At 34.9% G+C, this 12,753-nt stretch overlaps 3 protein-coding genes across 9 annotated transcripts; 2 read left to right on the forward strand and 1 right to left on the reverse strand.

The window, feature by feature from the left end:
• Nucleotides 1–120: 120 nt before the first annotated feature.
• Nucleotides 121–2,481, forward strand: LOC100117577 (ubiquitin-fold modifier 1). The gene is made up of 4 exons (XM_003424175.5): nt 121–287; nt 599–655; nt 1,980–2,110; nt 2,206–2,481. Exons 1-4 carry the CDS (start codon nt 283–285, stop codon nt 2,274–2,276), a joined length of 264 nt encoding a protein of 87 aa, XP_003424223.1. The 5' UTR covers nt 121–282; the 3' UTR covers nt 2,277–2,481.
• Nucleotides 662–1,900, forward strand: LOC116416801. The gene has a single exon (XM_031926582.1). The coding sequence runs from the start codon at nt 828–830 to the stop codon at nt 1,782–1,784; it is 957 nt and encodes a 318-aa protein (XP_031782442.1). The 5' UTR covers nt 662–827; the 3' UTR covers nt 1,785–1,900.
• LOC100121869 (coronin-7) lies at nt 2,467–12,715 on the reverse strand. 7 transcript variants are annotated; one of them, XM_008215270.4, is made up of 18 exons: nt 12,046–12,715; nt 10,501–10,720; nt 10,153–10,301; nt 9,892–10,078; nt 9,510–9,807; nt 9,161–9,416; nt 8,917–9,069; nt 7,705–8,109; nt 7,056–7,367; nt 6,540–6,972; nt 6,290–6,460; nt 5,764–6,202; nt 5,534–5,672; nt 5,244–5,450; nt 5,033–5,168; nt 4,825–4,958; nt 4,478–4,567; nt 2,467–4,322 (listed from the first exon to the last, which is right to left on the reverse strand). In XM_008215270.4, the coding sequence occupies exons 2-18, from the start codon at nt 10,658–10,660 to the stop codon at nt 4,314–4,316; spliced, it is 3,678 nt and encodes a 1,225-aa protein (XP_008213492.1). In that variant the 5' UTR covers nt 10,661–10,720; nt 12,046–12,715; the 3' UTR covers nt 2,467–4,313. The 7 variants fall into 7 exon arrangements, with proteins under 7 accessions (XP_008213492.1, XP_008213493.1, XP_008213490.1 ...); XM_008215271.4 differs by having other exon boundaries at nt 7,062–7,367; nt 11,716–12,715; XM_008215268.4 differs by having other exon boundaries at nt 11,716–12,715.
• Nucleotides 12,716–12,753: the final 38 nt, after the last annotated feature.

Genomic DNA, 12,753 nt, shown 5'->3' on the forward strand with positions numbered 1-12,753 from the left:
TTTAGTTGTGCAACTCATCAACCGTTGGAAAAGTGTTTTAATTTTGCCGCCTTTTTTAGTAGAGAGTTACATGACATCACGTGACAAAATGACCTCGTATTACCTACGATGTGACAATGCGTTGTCCTTGCGCATTGTGAAGGAATCGAAAGTTGTGTGTGATGCATGGTGGTCGGATGCCTACGCGGATAGGTAGCTGTAAACAAGAAATTTAGGTTAAATCAAGTATAGTTTCGGTTTTTCTCTCGTATTTTGATAATTCATTTATCAAAAAAAGATACAATGGCGTGAGTGACTAATATTTTACTTATATTAATAAAGATTTACAATTGCTTGATATGTATGAATCTTTTACGCTTGAATTTCGTAAAGAACCGCAGTTAAACTCACTGTTCTGACATATGTTACTTCAATTGTCATCATAAAAATTAATTTTGTTTTATTATTGAACTCAGTAATAGTTGAAATAAACTAATAATAAAATTTATTGATTATGTTCAGAAAATCATTTGTTTTTATACTTTGCTATGGCTAGAATTATCACAGAATAACGATGTTGCTTGTAAATAGTTTTAGAATATAACAATATTTTTTGCAGGTCCAAGGTTACTTTCAAAATCACGCTGACGTCTGATCCAAAATTACCATTCAAAGTGTAGGTTTTGTTCATTAATCATGCTTCATGAAGAACCATTGTCAAGACATGCTTGTATATCGCTTTTTATTAATTATTAGCAAATCTAGATTTACTTTTACTCTGCATTAATTTTAAATAAAATCAAGAGATTCAATTATATATTTCTACAAATCAATGTTTTGTGACCTAAATGAAAATGGACCAAAATTTCAATAAGATATTGAAGATAATAGATTTTTACTGCGAAATAATAGAAAATCCTGAAGTTTTAAGAGAAATAGATATAAATTGTTTGAAGAAGACTTTTCAAGCTTGCCTATTCATAGAAAATGCTGTTAAAAAGATTAAGGAAGAGAAAAAAGAAATAGTTTTTGAAAGTCACTTGAATGCTTGGATGTCAAGGAAGAAGAAAACTATTGTCTATAAATGCTTCAACTTTAAAAATGCATGTGACACGTTGTTAGAATTTTGCCTAAAAGAAGATAAAATTTCAAATGATGTAATAGATGAGATGTTAAAGATTTATATTCATCATTGTGGAAGTGTTAGATTTGAAGCTAATGTTAACCACATACTGACTCATTCAATGAGAGCTAATGCACTGTTAGACATTTTTAAAAACTTGGAAATTTCTGAGTCAGACATTGATGATGAAGTGCTTATTGCTTCCTGGGAGCACGAGATTAAAGTGGGAAAACAAAAGAAAGTCAATGATTTTCTAAAAGACATGTTTGATAAAGAAGAAATACCAAGATTGATTGAATTAGCTTATAAATCAGAAACAAGTAGCCCAATAAATATTTTGATTTTAGATTTTCTTTCCAAAAAACTAGAAGATTACAATATTTTATTATATACAGAACTCAAAAATAATGAAAAGAAAGTGCTATTAAAACTTCTGATGGACAATTCTCAATTCCAACTTACTTTTGTGGATGCTACATTTTATATTGGTAGAAACATGGAAAAAGATGAAGATGAAGACTGGATTACTAGTACAGAAATCACATACAATGATTTAAAAAAAATTATTTTAATTTTGCTGGATGGTCCCAGAGATATTTATCAATTAATAGTCGATAGAATTAAGTTAGCCAAAGAGTTAGATGCAGTTTGGGAGGATGTAGAAAGAGATTGTATTTTGTAGACTACTTATCAAAAAAAATTGTTATGGTCACTACTCTTTTTTCCAAACATTGTTATTATAAATGTAAATAAAATTAGAAGAATTATGAATAAACATAAATTTTTTACACATTGAAAGAAGCAATTTTTTTACTGTATGTCTTGGCAATGGTTAAAAAAAAGTTCAATTTTTTGTAACACATTTATCATATTACAGACTAAGTGTGCCAGACAACACACCTTTCACAGCAGTACTGAAGTTTGCAGCTGAGGAATTCAAAGTTGCCCCAGCCACCTCTGCAATAATCACGGATGATGGTGTAGGTATTAACCCACAACAGACTGCTGGTATGTAATGTTTATGTTTAATATTTTTATACTTCATAAAAGTTGTTAATAATTCAGTGTAATTATGATGGTTTTATATTAAACTTTTTTCACAGGTAATGTTTTCTTAAAACATGGTTCAGAATTAAGGTTAATACCAAGAGACAGAGTTGGACAAAGTAGTTGATTTGGATTATTTAATAAATTTATGTATTTTGTTTCATAAATGATGTATTTTATTATTGATTGGTCTAACTTTTTCTATGTTTTTTTTTTTGAAAGTTTAAGTGTATTATATGGATACTGAAATATACATATATTAAATGAAATAAATCATGTGTATATTTCTGTAGGACACAGGGAAATAATAAAACTTATTTATGGAGTAGAAATATTTTTTATAAGTGAATTACATATAAGATATAAGATTGTTACAAATACCTAACTACATCATAATCTCATTAATGCGATCTCATCTGCAGTTAATTATCAAAAACCGCGTTTTACATTTTTTTTGGGTTGTAAAAGCACTTGCACTACAAAAGTATAAATTTCTTTTATATATAAAATAATGCTGATTAAAAAATTTTGTTATTTCGTTTAGAAAATGACGCTGCAGTATTTTATTTGTTTAAATCTCACTTTAGGTAAAAACTACCTAAAACTTAAAAATAGTTCCAAAGTGGAATGTTTTAATAAGGTTGAGCTGCCCTTAAGTCATGGATTGTGTGGACAATTATTATAACGTAAAAATCGTCTTTTGGCACCAATACGGTGGTCAACTAAATCACTTGAATTATTCCCTTAGTGAAAATTTAAAAAATGCAATTGGAAACACCAGAGATTTATTACCAAGATAGTTTGAAGTTGGAGCACTTTAGTATTGCAAATGGCACTGTGAAAGCGGTAACTATCTTCTTTATGACTGTTACCAAATTACAAATATTTGAGTGTAAAAAGGTATATACGTTTGTAATATCTTTAGTAAAATACATCGTAGCAAAAGTGTGTTAATACAGCAAGTGTAAAATAGATTTTGATCAAGCATTGCCATCTTTCGTTTCTTTAAACAGTTATTTTTAATATTTCATTTTATTAAATATATTGTCTTCTCCTTATTAATTACAAACAAGAATAACTGACTGAAAGCCAAAAAGGTTGTGACTTATGGTCCGATTTATAAGTTTATCTATATCAGCTCTATAAATAATAGCAATATGAAAAATGTCTGTTTTGTAAGAAACAAAAGAAGTTAATACGTGATTTTGACTTATATTGTATGGCATATCTTTCCCAGACACGAAATTTGATCATACATCTCAATCGTTACCTCTATCACTTACTTACAATAATACTTCGCTTAATAATAGTCTAAAATGTGCGTTTAGACTTGAAACGAAAAGGGATCTCAAATTATCCTTGTTTTTTATCTCTCTCGTAATGCTAGTACTTGTTTTGTTATTACAATATATCTCACGCTCGATACAACTTTCTACTAAAGTTTCGATATAAATCCTATATGGAGCTTCTATTACTCATCTCTTTCGCTGTCATGCGATATTCGGTGCTTAATTAAAATTCTTTATCAATATAGAAAAAGACTTGATTAACTTTGTCGATAGCGCATTTATCTCTGACAACCGAACAATATAAAGATTCACTCGGTTTCTTTTTCTTTTTTTCTTAATTTTTTGTCAACTAATCACTAAAACGTATTTTAGCCCATGATATAATAATACTATGTTGTTAGTATCAGATTAGGCATTAATAGAAAGATCCTAAGAAACGTATTTCCAGACTAGAACTATCATCACGTTTGCTTCCTTCAACTGTAGGACATTCCACATTAGCCGCTTATATATTTTTCATTTTCAAGCACAATTAAAAACTGACACTCCTTTCGTTCTTTAATAAAATTCGTACAAAAGAAAACGAATCATCATCACTCAACATACAAATACAAATAGATCAGTTTCGCATTATCATTAGTATTCGTAAAATACTTACAAATGGAGCGCAAAAAATGTTACAAGAATAAAGATCAGTTGAATTGTGTATATATATTAAATCAATAAATAGGAAATATGCTTATGGTATAACGAGCAAATATTTACGTAACTTTGGACAATTCCATACCTTTGCACAAATACCCTCTGGACATAAAAAATCTCTTTCGTCATACAAAAATTGTCTCCTTGTAAAAATCGTGTGGTCAACGTAATGCTTAATCGTCCTGTAAATATATCTTAATTAGTATTAAAAACATATAAAACTAAAATTACAATAACAATACAAAACAACAAACGTATAGCAGGCATTAGGATTTTTGGAAATGAAGCTTTATAAAATACGACAGTAAATAACTTTGTACAAACAATAAAGGCGTACCCATTCGTGCTCATCAACACCCTCCATATAGTCCTGTTCCAGTGGACATGTTATTACGTCGCCCACAAGGTTGCTCATATTTTTTTGTATCTAATGCACACAACATCAAAAATCACAATAAACAACAGTACAACAATAATCATGCAAAAAATATTTGTCATGGTATAGAACAGATTTAGTAATTTATACATTTTGTTAACAGCTACTTTTTAAATAGTACTGAAAGAAATAGATTTCGAACTAAAGAATAAATAAAACGCGACAGTGAAATTTTACTTTGTGGCAAAATTTCAAGAAGCAATATTTTCGTGCTTGATACTATAATATAAAGCAAGCGAAGAACTTACATCCAATTGTTTTGCTCTGACATCTGGATGATATCCAGAAAGTCTAGTGTAAGGCTGGGACGCGGGTGCACTTCCTGAGTTTTGCTTAGCTGAAATTGGTGCAGTAACTACTGCTTGTCCTTGACTTTCAGTTACTATAAAATAATAACAGTTAATTTATTCCCATCCAAACGAATGTCATTAAAATTAGTATTTTAGATATACATACGATTGTCCATTCCAGGTGGTTTTAGACTGATTCTTGGAGCTTGTTTATTAGATCCACTGAACCATTCTCGAGAAGTCATTGCAGGTTTCCATGTAACCTTTGTTGGTGGGAACAAATCATCTTGGAAAAGTTCACTCTAAAAACAGATTAAGATATTTTTTAAATACTTGCACGATCTTTAAAGAAATATAATTTTGTTATCAAAACTTACTTTGATTCTGGGCACTGTAAAGCTTAAGGGCTCTATCGTATTATTGGTTAGTCTCAATGCCGAAGCAAATTCGACGCTCGCAACATCGCATTTGTTTTTTGGTAAAAACGATAGTCCTTGATGCAAAGAAGCACATCGATGATGGCTTAAAGGACAAATGTACGGTGCTTCTTCTGTCACTTCAAACGCATAAATTGTTGAGTCACCCTACACATTAAAAAGTAATGTTTATTCTAGCCAAGTAAGTATCACTACTCAAAGAAAAATTAAATTTTTTAAGGATTACTTACTCGTCCAGTGAGAAACAGAGTTGAGCTATCTTCGTCGTAGAACGGCATCAAAATTGCGGGCGAAACGTCCAATCCAACAGTGTTTAAAGGAGCGTTCAAATTATCAGCTTTAAATACAAGTATTTGTCTCTCCGATACCCTAAAAATATAATGTTATCGAATAATTACAATTAAATCTTTATCTAAAAAAGTCTAGAAAGAATTAAAACAAACAAAAAATGACCACTCACTTATCGAATCCCATTACAACCAAATAACGTCCATCTAAAGCCCAAACAACTCTAGCACCTCGAGTTCCTACGGGTCCTTTACCTTCTCTGATAGGCGTATCGCTGCTTCTTGGCTTGTAAATTCTGAGTTTTCCAGCCTTGCAAGCTGTGGCCAAGTACTGGCCACACGGAGACCAAGCCAAACTGAATATCTGATCAGTATGACCTATCAGAGTGATTTGACTCTTGATGGATTCGCCAGATTTAAGCGGCTCAAGATCCCAAATCTTTACAGTCATATCATAAGAGGCTGATGCTAGAACGTCAGCAGCGAGCGGATGAAACTTGATCAGATAAATTTTGTCAGCATGAGCCTCGATGGTGTAGTTTGGCTCATTTGTTGGTTCTGTTAAACCTGCACTAGGTATTTCCCAAAGTCGTATCATGCCATCATCACAAGCTGAAACAAGCCATTAAACACATAATAAACCAAGTCAAAAGTATATATTTATATTTGATTATAAAAATTAATATACAAAACTCTTACCGACTGCAAGTCGTTGATTATTAAAAGGGTCCCATTGAAAGTCCATGACTGTTGCACCATGTACAAGAGCCGGCATAACACCGTCAGGTAGCCTTCCAGTTTTCTTTAACTCTAATACAGCTATTTTACCACCGGGTCCGCTTAAAGGTACTGCGACTCGATCAGAATTAGCTGTAATACGATTTATTTTATTCATCGTCAATCTGTTTATTACATTATAGATACATTTAACAAATATAACCATGCTTACCATGAAATCCGTCACATTCCCCAGATATTTGACGGCTTATGTTACGAATATTTTCAATGTGTGTCGACTTGTGTCCAGGTGTACCCTTGAGATGCCTGAACTTGGAGACTCTACCAAAGACGGTTGAAGTTCTTTTGGGAGTCGGAGTGGTGATCGGTTCAGGCTTTTCAAGGCGTGGATCCATGCTTTGCTGGCGCAGCATAGGGATAACTTTCTTTACCTCGTCTTCCTTAATGATATCGCTCTTGGTTTTAAAGGAATCCCGACGTCTCATCGACGTTGGCGAGCCCATCGCCTTTTCCGCGAGATTACCGTCGGTCACCGACGCAGATCGGTTTTCGTACAATCGTCGTCTTTCGGCTATAGAATTTCTATTGGAACCGCCTCGCTCAAAGTTGCCCGAGTCTTCGTTCTCCGGTGATTCGTCCTTTACCTTTGGGTTATTCAAAGTAATTTTTTATAAATATTTATTCAACTGTCCTACAATAGGAAATAAACGTCGACTTTATAGCCTACCTTTACCTCAAAAAGTCTACGTCTTTCAGCAGTGCTGGGTGTTTTCGGCTTGTAACCGGAATCGCTGGAGTTGGCATCTTCCTCAATAGAGCTAGAATCACTCTTGGCAGCCTCTGAGTCTTTGGTGCGCTCCGCTTCATAGGTGGGTGACTTGTCGACATCATTATTGGGTGCGTCTTTGGCGTCGTATCCGTCATTGTTCACGTGTCCATTGCTATCAGTCGAGGGTGCCTGAGGCACTGAGAAGACTTTATCAAATGAAAACTCCTGGCTGGCAGATTTAGCTTGGAATGGTTTGGGTCCCAAACGTGGCTGTAAAAGAAAAAAAGCGATTTTTAGAATGCAAAAGCAGTTAACGCTTGTTTGACAAAAAAAACTAGGTAAACATTTAATGAATCACAAGGAGCTGTTGGAAATTAAAAGTTAAAATCGCTAAAAAAATCAAAAAGTATATATATACATTATTTGATTAGATTGGATTGATGGGTAAACTGAAAAGGATAAAAATAATTAATAAAACATATACACTCACACACATACAAAACAATTATAACTTAATAAATAATAATAATAATAATAATAATAATAATAATTCAAATAATATAAACCTACAAACATTATGCATATATTTGTTTATCAATTATCAAACCTTGTATCCTCCAATAGCATTCGGATTTACAGGAGTAACGATTGAACCGGGACTGGGCGTTGTTCTAGGACGAGCGACAGGCTTTGGTTCTTCTTTAGCTCCTTCCTCTGAGAGACTATTAGCCCTAGATGACCTCGGCAAAGGTTTCGGTGGTACAGGCTGAGATCCATTTTGCATCTTTGACTTCTCGTCTTCCATCTTGTCCATTTCCGCTTTCTTATAATCCTCCTTCTCTTCATTGATGTCGTTCTTTTCGGGGATCATGTCATCCTTCTCCGATATTATATAGGACTGCGCTTTAGTATATCCCTTCGGCGTTGACATAGCTATGGCTTTCTGCTGTCGAACTTCCAATTTCACTTCTTGTTGGTTATTTTTCAAAGTAGCTAAATTTCCTTTATGTACCTAAAGGCCCGACAAATTACTTAGTACTGATAATGATTGGACTGAATTTTTATTAACAATCACCATGATCTAACGCTGAAAGCGAACTACGTAATACAACAAGAAATTTTGATCATGGGAGAAAAAGTCGTTCGTCAAAATGTTATGTCATATAAAAAATGCCATTGATGAAAATTAAATACAGAGTTATAAATACAAACGAATAACTTTTTTCTCGCATTAACAAAAAATGCTAAAATTATTGTGATAATTAAAGTAAAAAAAAAAGTAGAAGTGGGTGATCTAAACAATTCGTTTTACTTACACAAGATATTAAAAACTACTGATCATCAGTGCCAGGTATCTCAATACAAAGAAATAATAATAAACTACAAAAAATATAACGGACATCTGAAAAGTGAACAAAAAATAAAAAACATTTGAAAAAACTATGTGCCAATATGTATGCTCCAAAGTCCACAGCAACCAAGAGGTAGGTGAAGTGAGTACTCTTCTTTTATATATCATTATGTGGAAATAAATATGTTCAAGCATCACTTAAACTAACTGTAAAATGCAAATGAGAAGTGCTAGTATTGAATAAAACATTGAAATAAAAAATATTAAATAAAAAATAGAAAACCATTGTAGTAAGAATAAAAAATTAGATTAGTGATAACAACTAAATGCACACACACTCACACGCATTCGTATATAAACTAATATTTAACGTAAAGGATTGTACACTAATGTAGATAAATCATAGTAGAAAGAAGTGAAAACTGAAAATTAAAAAAAAAAGAAAATTTAAATAAAATTAAGTTATACCGTGATTGGTTCTTCTCCCTTGCTCCTTTTCGCGGGATCTAGTGATATTTTTGGTACCGGCAAATCGTGTCCTTGAATCCATGCTGCTGCGGTATTTTGAGCTACACAACCAGCTGTTTCAGGATAGATATCAGCATGGAAATCTCTGTATGTCTGAAAACATCATTTAATTATTAAATATCATTGTTTTTACTTGCACGAACTTAATGAAGCATTGCATGCTATTACATAGAACTAGATTTACCTTTCTTGGAACTTGATACATAATTGGAATGACCATCGATGACGTCAGCTGGAGTACTCTGTTAACTTCGGCCTGCATTACGTTAAGCGCTCGTTTTGGCACCAAACATACACCTTTCGTTTGTTCACCGCTATGTCTGATTCCTTCAACTAGATATGGATCCTTATCCATGACCTCCATATACATAATGGTAGTATCACCTTTGCCAGCAAGAAACAGCATATTTGTGTCAGGATCAAACAGTGGCATCAAAATTCTATTAAAAAAAAAAGAGTTAATTAAAAAATGTACTAAGTAATTTTACGTAATTTCAAACAATAAATGTCATTAAATTAAAATTTCAATCTACCCTGTGCTGCAGTCAAGTTCTAAAGTTTTGACTGGATCACTAAGATTTCTTAAATCTCGGATATACACTTGGCGAAGTCTAGCAGCATCAAAACCTGTCGTTAAAAGCCTATCACTATTTCCCAACCAAACGATTCTTGAATCCTTGATACTTTGATGACTGGAGGCAGACTGAACAATGTTCTTAGCAGCACGTGGATCTATGATTCTTACTTGTTTGTCCTTGCAGGATGTAGCTAATAATGTACCATCTTGTTTCCAACTGACTGATTGAATAACTTCTTTGTGCTCATTGTGGGCTGTAGAAAATACAATAAAAGAGATTCAATTGAGCGTACTAAATATTTAAATCTTATAATTTGAATACAGAACTATAAACATACAGAATAATTCCTTTTGAGAAAGAACATCCCATAGAGATAAGTTGGTATATGAGACAGTTGTCAATAGATGTTCAGCGCAAGGATGCCAGCGTACAACTTCAACCCTCCTTTGTCGATGAGAAAAGGTACATTCTGGATTACAAAGTGGTTCTTCTAGTCCAGCCTCTGGGATATGCCACAGTTTTACCTAAAAAATTTCGATATAAAATAAAAGTTCTGCATAAAACAAGAAATAAATAGAAAAATCAATATATCCAATACCAAGCAATCCTGTGATCCAGTGGCAAGAAGTCCATCATGAAAAGGTGAAAAATCCATATCTGTCACAGTATCAGCATGAGCATGAAGCAGGGGCATTGTTTTACTCTTTCTACCACAGTCTTCTAAAGGTAAAACAGCCAGACTAGAACCTGTATAAAATTTAATTGATTATTTTTTAAATTAATTTTTAGCTTACTAAAAAATGATTTTTCTTGACCAGTATTTTTTCAATACAATAGCTTTATATATTCAAACAGTATTGACTTTCTTCAATAGTACATTGCATCAATTCAAGTAAAACTTTTTTGAAATATTGTATAAATGACTAGAGTATGAATGCATCATTACCATTATGGTCGACATTGAATGCCATAAATGCAGCTGACGCTGCAATGTTGTTGCCGTAAGTTTGATAGGATCCAACGCAGATGTCACGGATGCACGCTTCAGGCTTTGGCACAATAGGCGTAGCATTTTTGTACTTTGATGCCTTGAATCTCCACGCCATGATGCTGCCTTTTGCTACTTTTGTTTCCTCGTTAGCTTTTGTACTAGTGAATCATGTAATCTAAAATTAAATGAAAGAACACGTCAAAACAGATTGTCAATTGTCATCAGCCCAGACATTGTTTAGTTACGTAAAAAGTTTCTAAAAAGAACTTTTCAATATGTATTTAATTTCAAGCTAAACTAAATTGAAAATTCTCGCTTTTAACATATTTGTTGCATACATTTTATTCGCGCAGGTCGACAAATCAAACAAGATAGAAACCGATAGGAGTTCGATTGTCGATTATCAGGTAAACCAAGCGTTTCTTTCCGAATTTAACAATATGCAAAAAGCAACGAGATACTAAATAGAAATCAGTACTAACGCGATCGTTCGCCTGCATACGGCGGATCAGACGAACAAGCGGCAAGTGCTCCAAAAATGCCAGCCAACACAAAACAACAGTCCTCGAGAGTCAGAAAAAAAACAACAACCAATTATACCTCAACAGCACCCCGCTAACTCCTCCACGAATTAAGAGAGTAGAACAACAATGACAGTGAAGGCAGAGCAGGGCCTATTCACTGAATGGTACTACTGTGTTGTATTTCCGTTCTCTCGCTCGGCAACCACCGGACATTTAAAAGGATCAGCCGCTTACATAAAAGGGCTACTCTCTCTCTCTCTCTCTCTCTCTTTCTTTCTCGGACACACGACGAGGTATATATACAACTTATACAGCGAAGCCGCAGAATATACAAAGTTTAATCCAAAGTCCAAATGCGATTCGCGTGCGAGAATTCATCGGCGCTTCGCTATACGCACTTATAGGTGACTAACGTGTGCGCCCTTGTCGCCGCGAGCAGGGGTGGAAAAAAGGAAAGCGCCGCACCCCACTCTCGCGGACGCACTGTATATGTATATATGTATATACGGCGATGAGAGGAAAAAAACAAAAAGCTATACCTATGGCAACAGAAGCGCGCAGGGCTTTTTTACTGTTAAAAAAAAAGACGATCCGTATGCCAAGTGTAAAATGCAATATTGGAGTATAGGTATACAAATTGACTCACCTCGCGACTGCAGGCGAAGCATCCGCAGCAGCAAAACACTGGCACGTTTTGCGAGATACGGCTTTTCCGCGCACATACACCGATCAACGCATATACACACACAGACGCACGCACTGATAAGAGAGAGCTGCACAGCAGCCTGGCTGCAGGACGACACTGCCGATGCTCGCACTACTCGCGAAACAAAACAGACAGCCGCGAGAGCGAGAGAGAGAGAGAGAGAGAGATATTATCTGACAGCCGGAGCCGGAAACGGGAAGGAGCCTCCCCTTTTCACCGTGTACCAGTAGTGGTAGTACTCGGACTTGGTAGAGTATAGTCTGTACGTACTCGTAGTGGTTGCTGTTCCTATATAGCCTCGTCTCTTTCTATCCTTTCCTTGCCTCGTTGGAGGTATTGTGCGCGTTGATGTTGCGTTGCGGCCGGCACTGGATATAAATTAACCGGTCAATTACGGACCGTTGCTTTGACCGTCACCGTTTGACTCCGATTTTTAAATTTTGCTTATTTTGCAGGGGATTTTTGCTTGTTTCCGTGAAATAAATGGGTACGTCTTTAGGGAATTACGAATACATTGTTAGATAGTTCGATGATTAGAAAAGATTAGAAAAACAGCTGCGAATCGTTCGTTGACGTAACTACTGATCTCGAAGCAGTAAAAATAAGTATACATGCGCAAACTCAACTATAACTTTTCAAAACGTTACATCCCGAAAGCTCGCGTAAAAATGAAATTACATCAGCAATATATAACCCATTCCTAAATCAATATGAGGTGTAAAATCAAGCCACATGATGCCCGATAATAAGTCCCCGAATTACCGTTATTGACAGTCACGAGTAGCGGTAGTCATCATCCGCGCCCCGCGGGCGTCGCTCGCGAGAGAGGATATGCGCCGCATCGTCTCGTCCTTGTCTAGCCGGCTGAAACCTACACAAAAGCGACGCCCCACCCGCCACCGGCCGATGCGGAAAATGTATCACCGACGCGACGCCATGTACACTGCACCTACATGGGGAAAGCGAGACTCGACAGAG

This window comes from Nasonia vitripennis, chromosome 3 (assembly GCF_009193385.2).
Source record: "Nasonia vitripennis strain AsymCx chromosome 3, Nvit_psr_1.1, whole genome shotgun sequence".
Taxonomy (NCBI): Eukaryota; Metazoa; Arthropoda; class Insecta; order Hymenoptera; family Pteromalidae; genus Nasonia; species Nasonia vitripennis.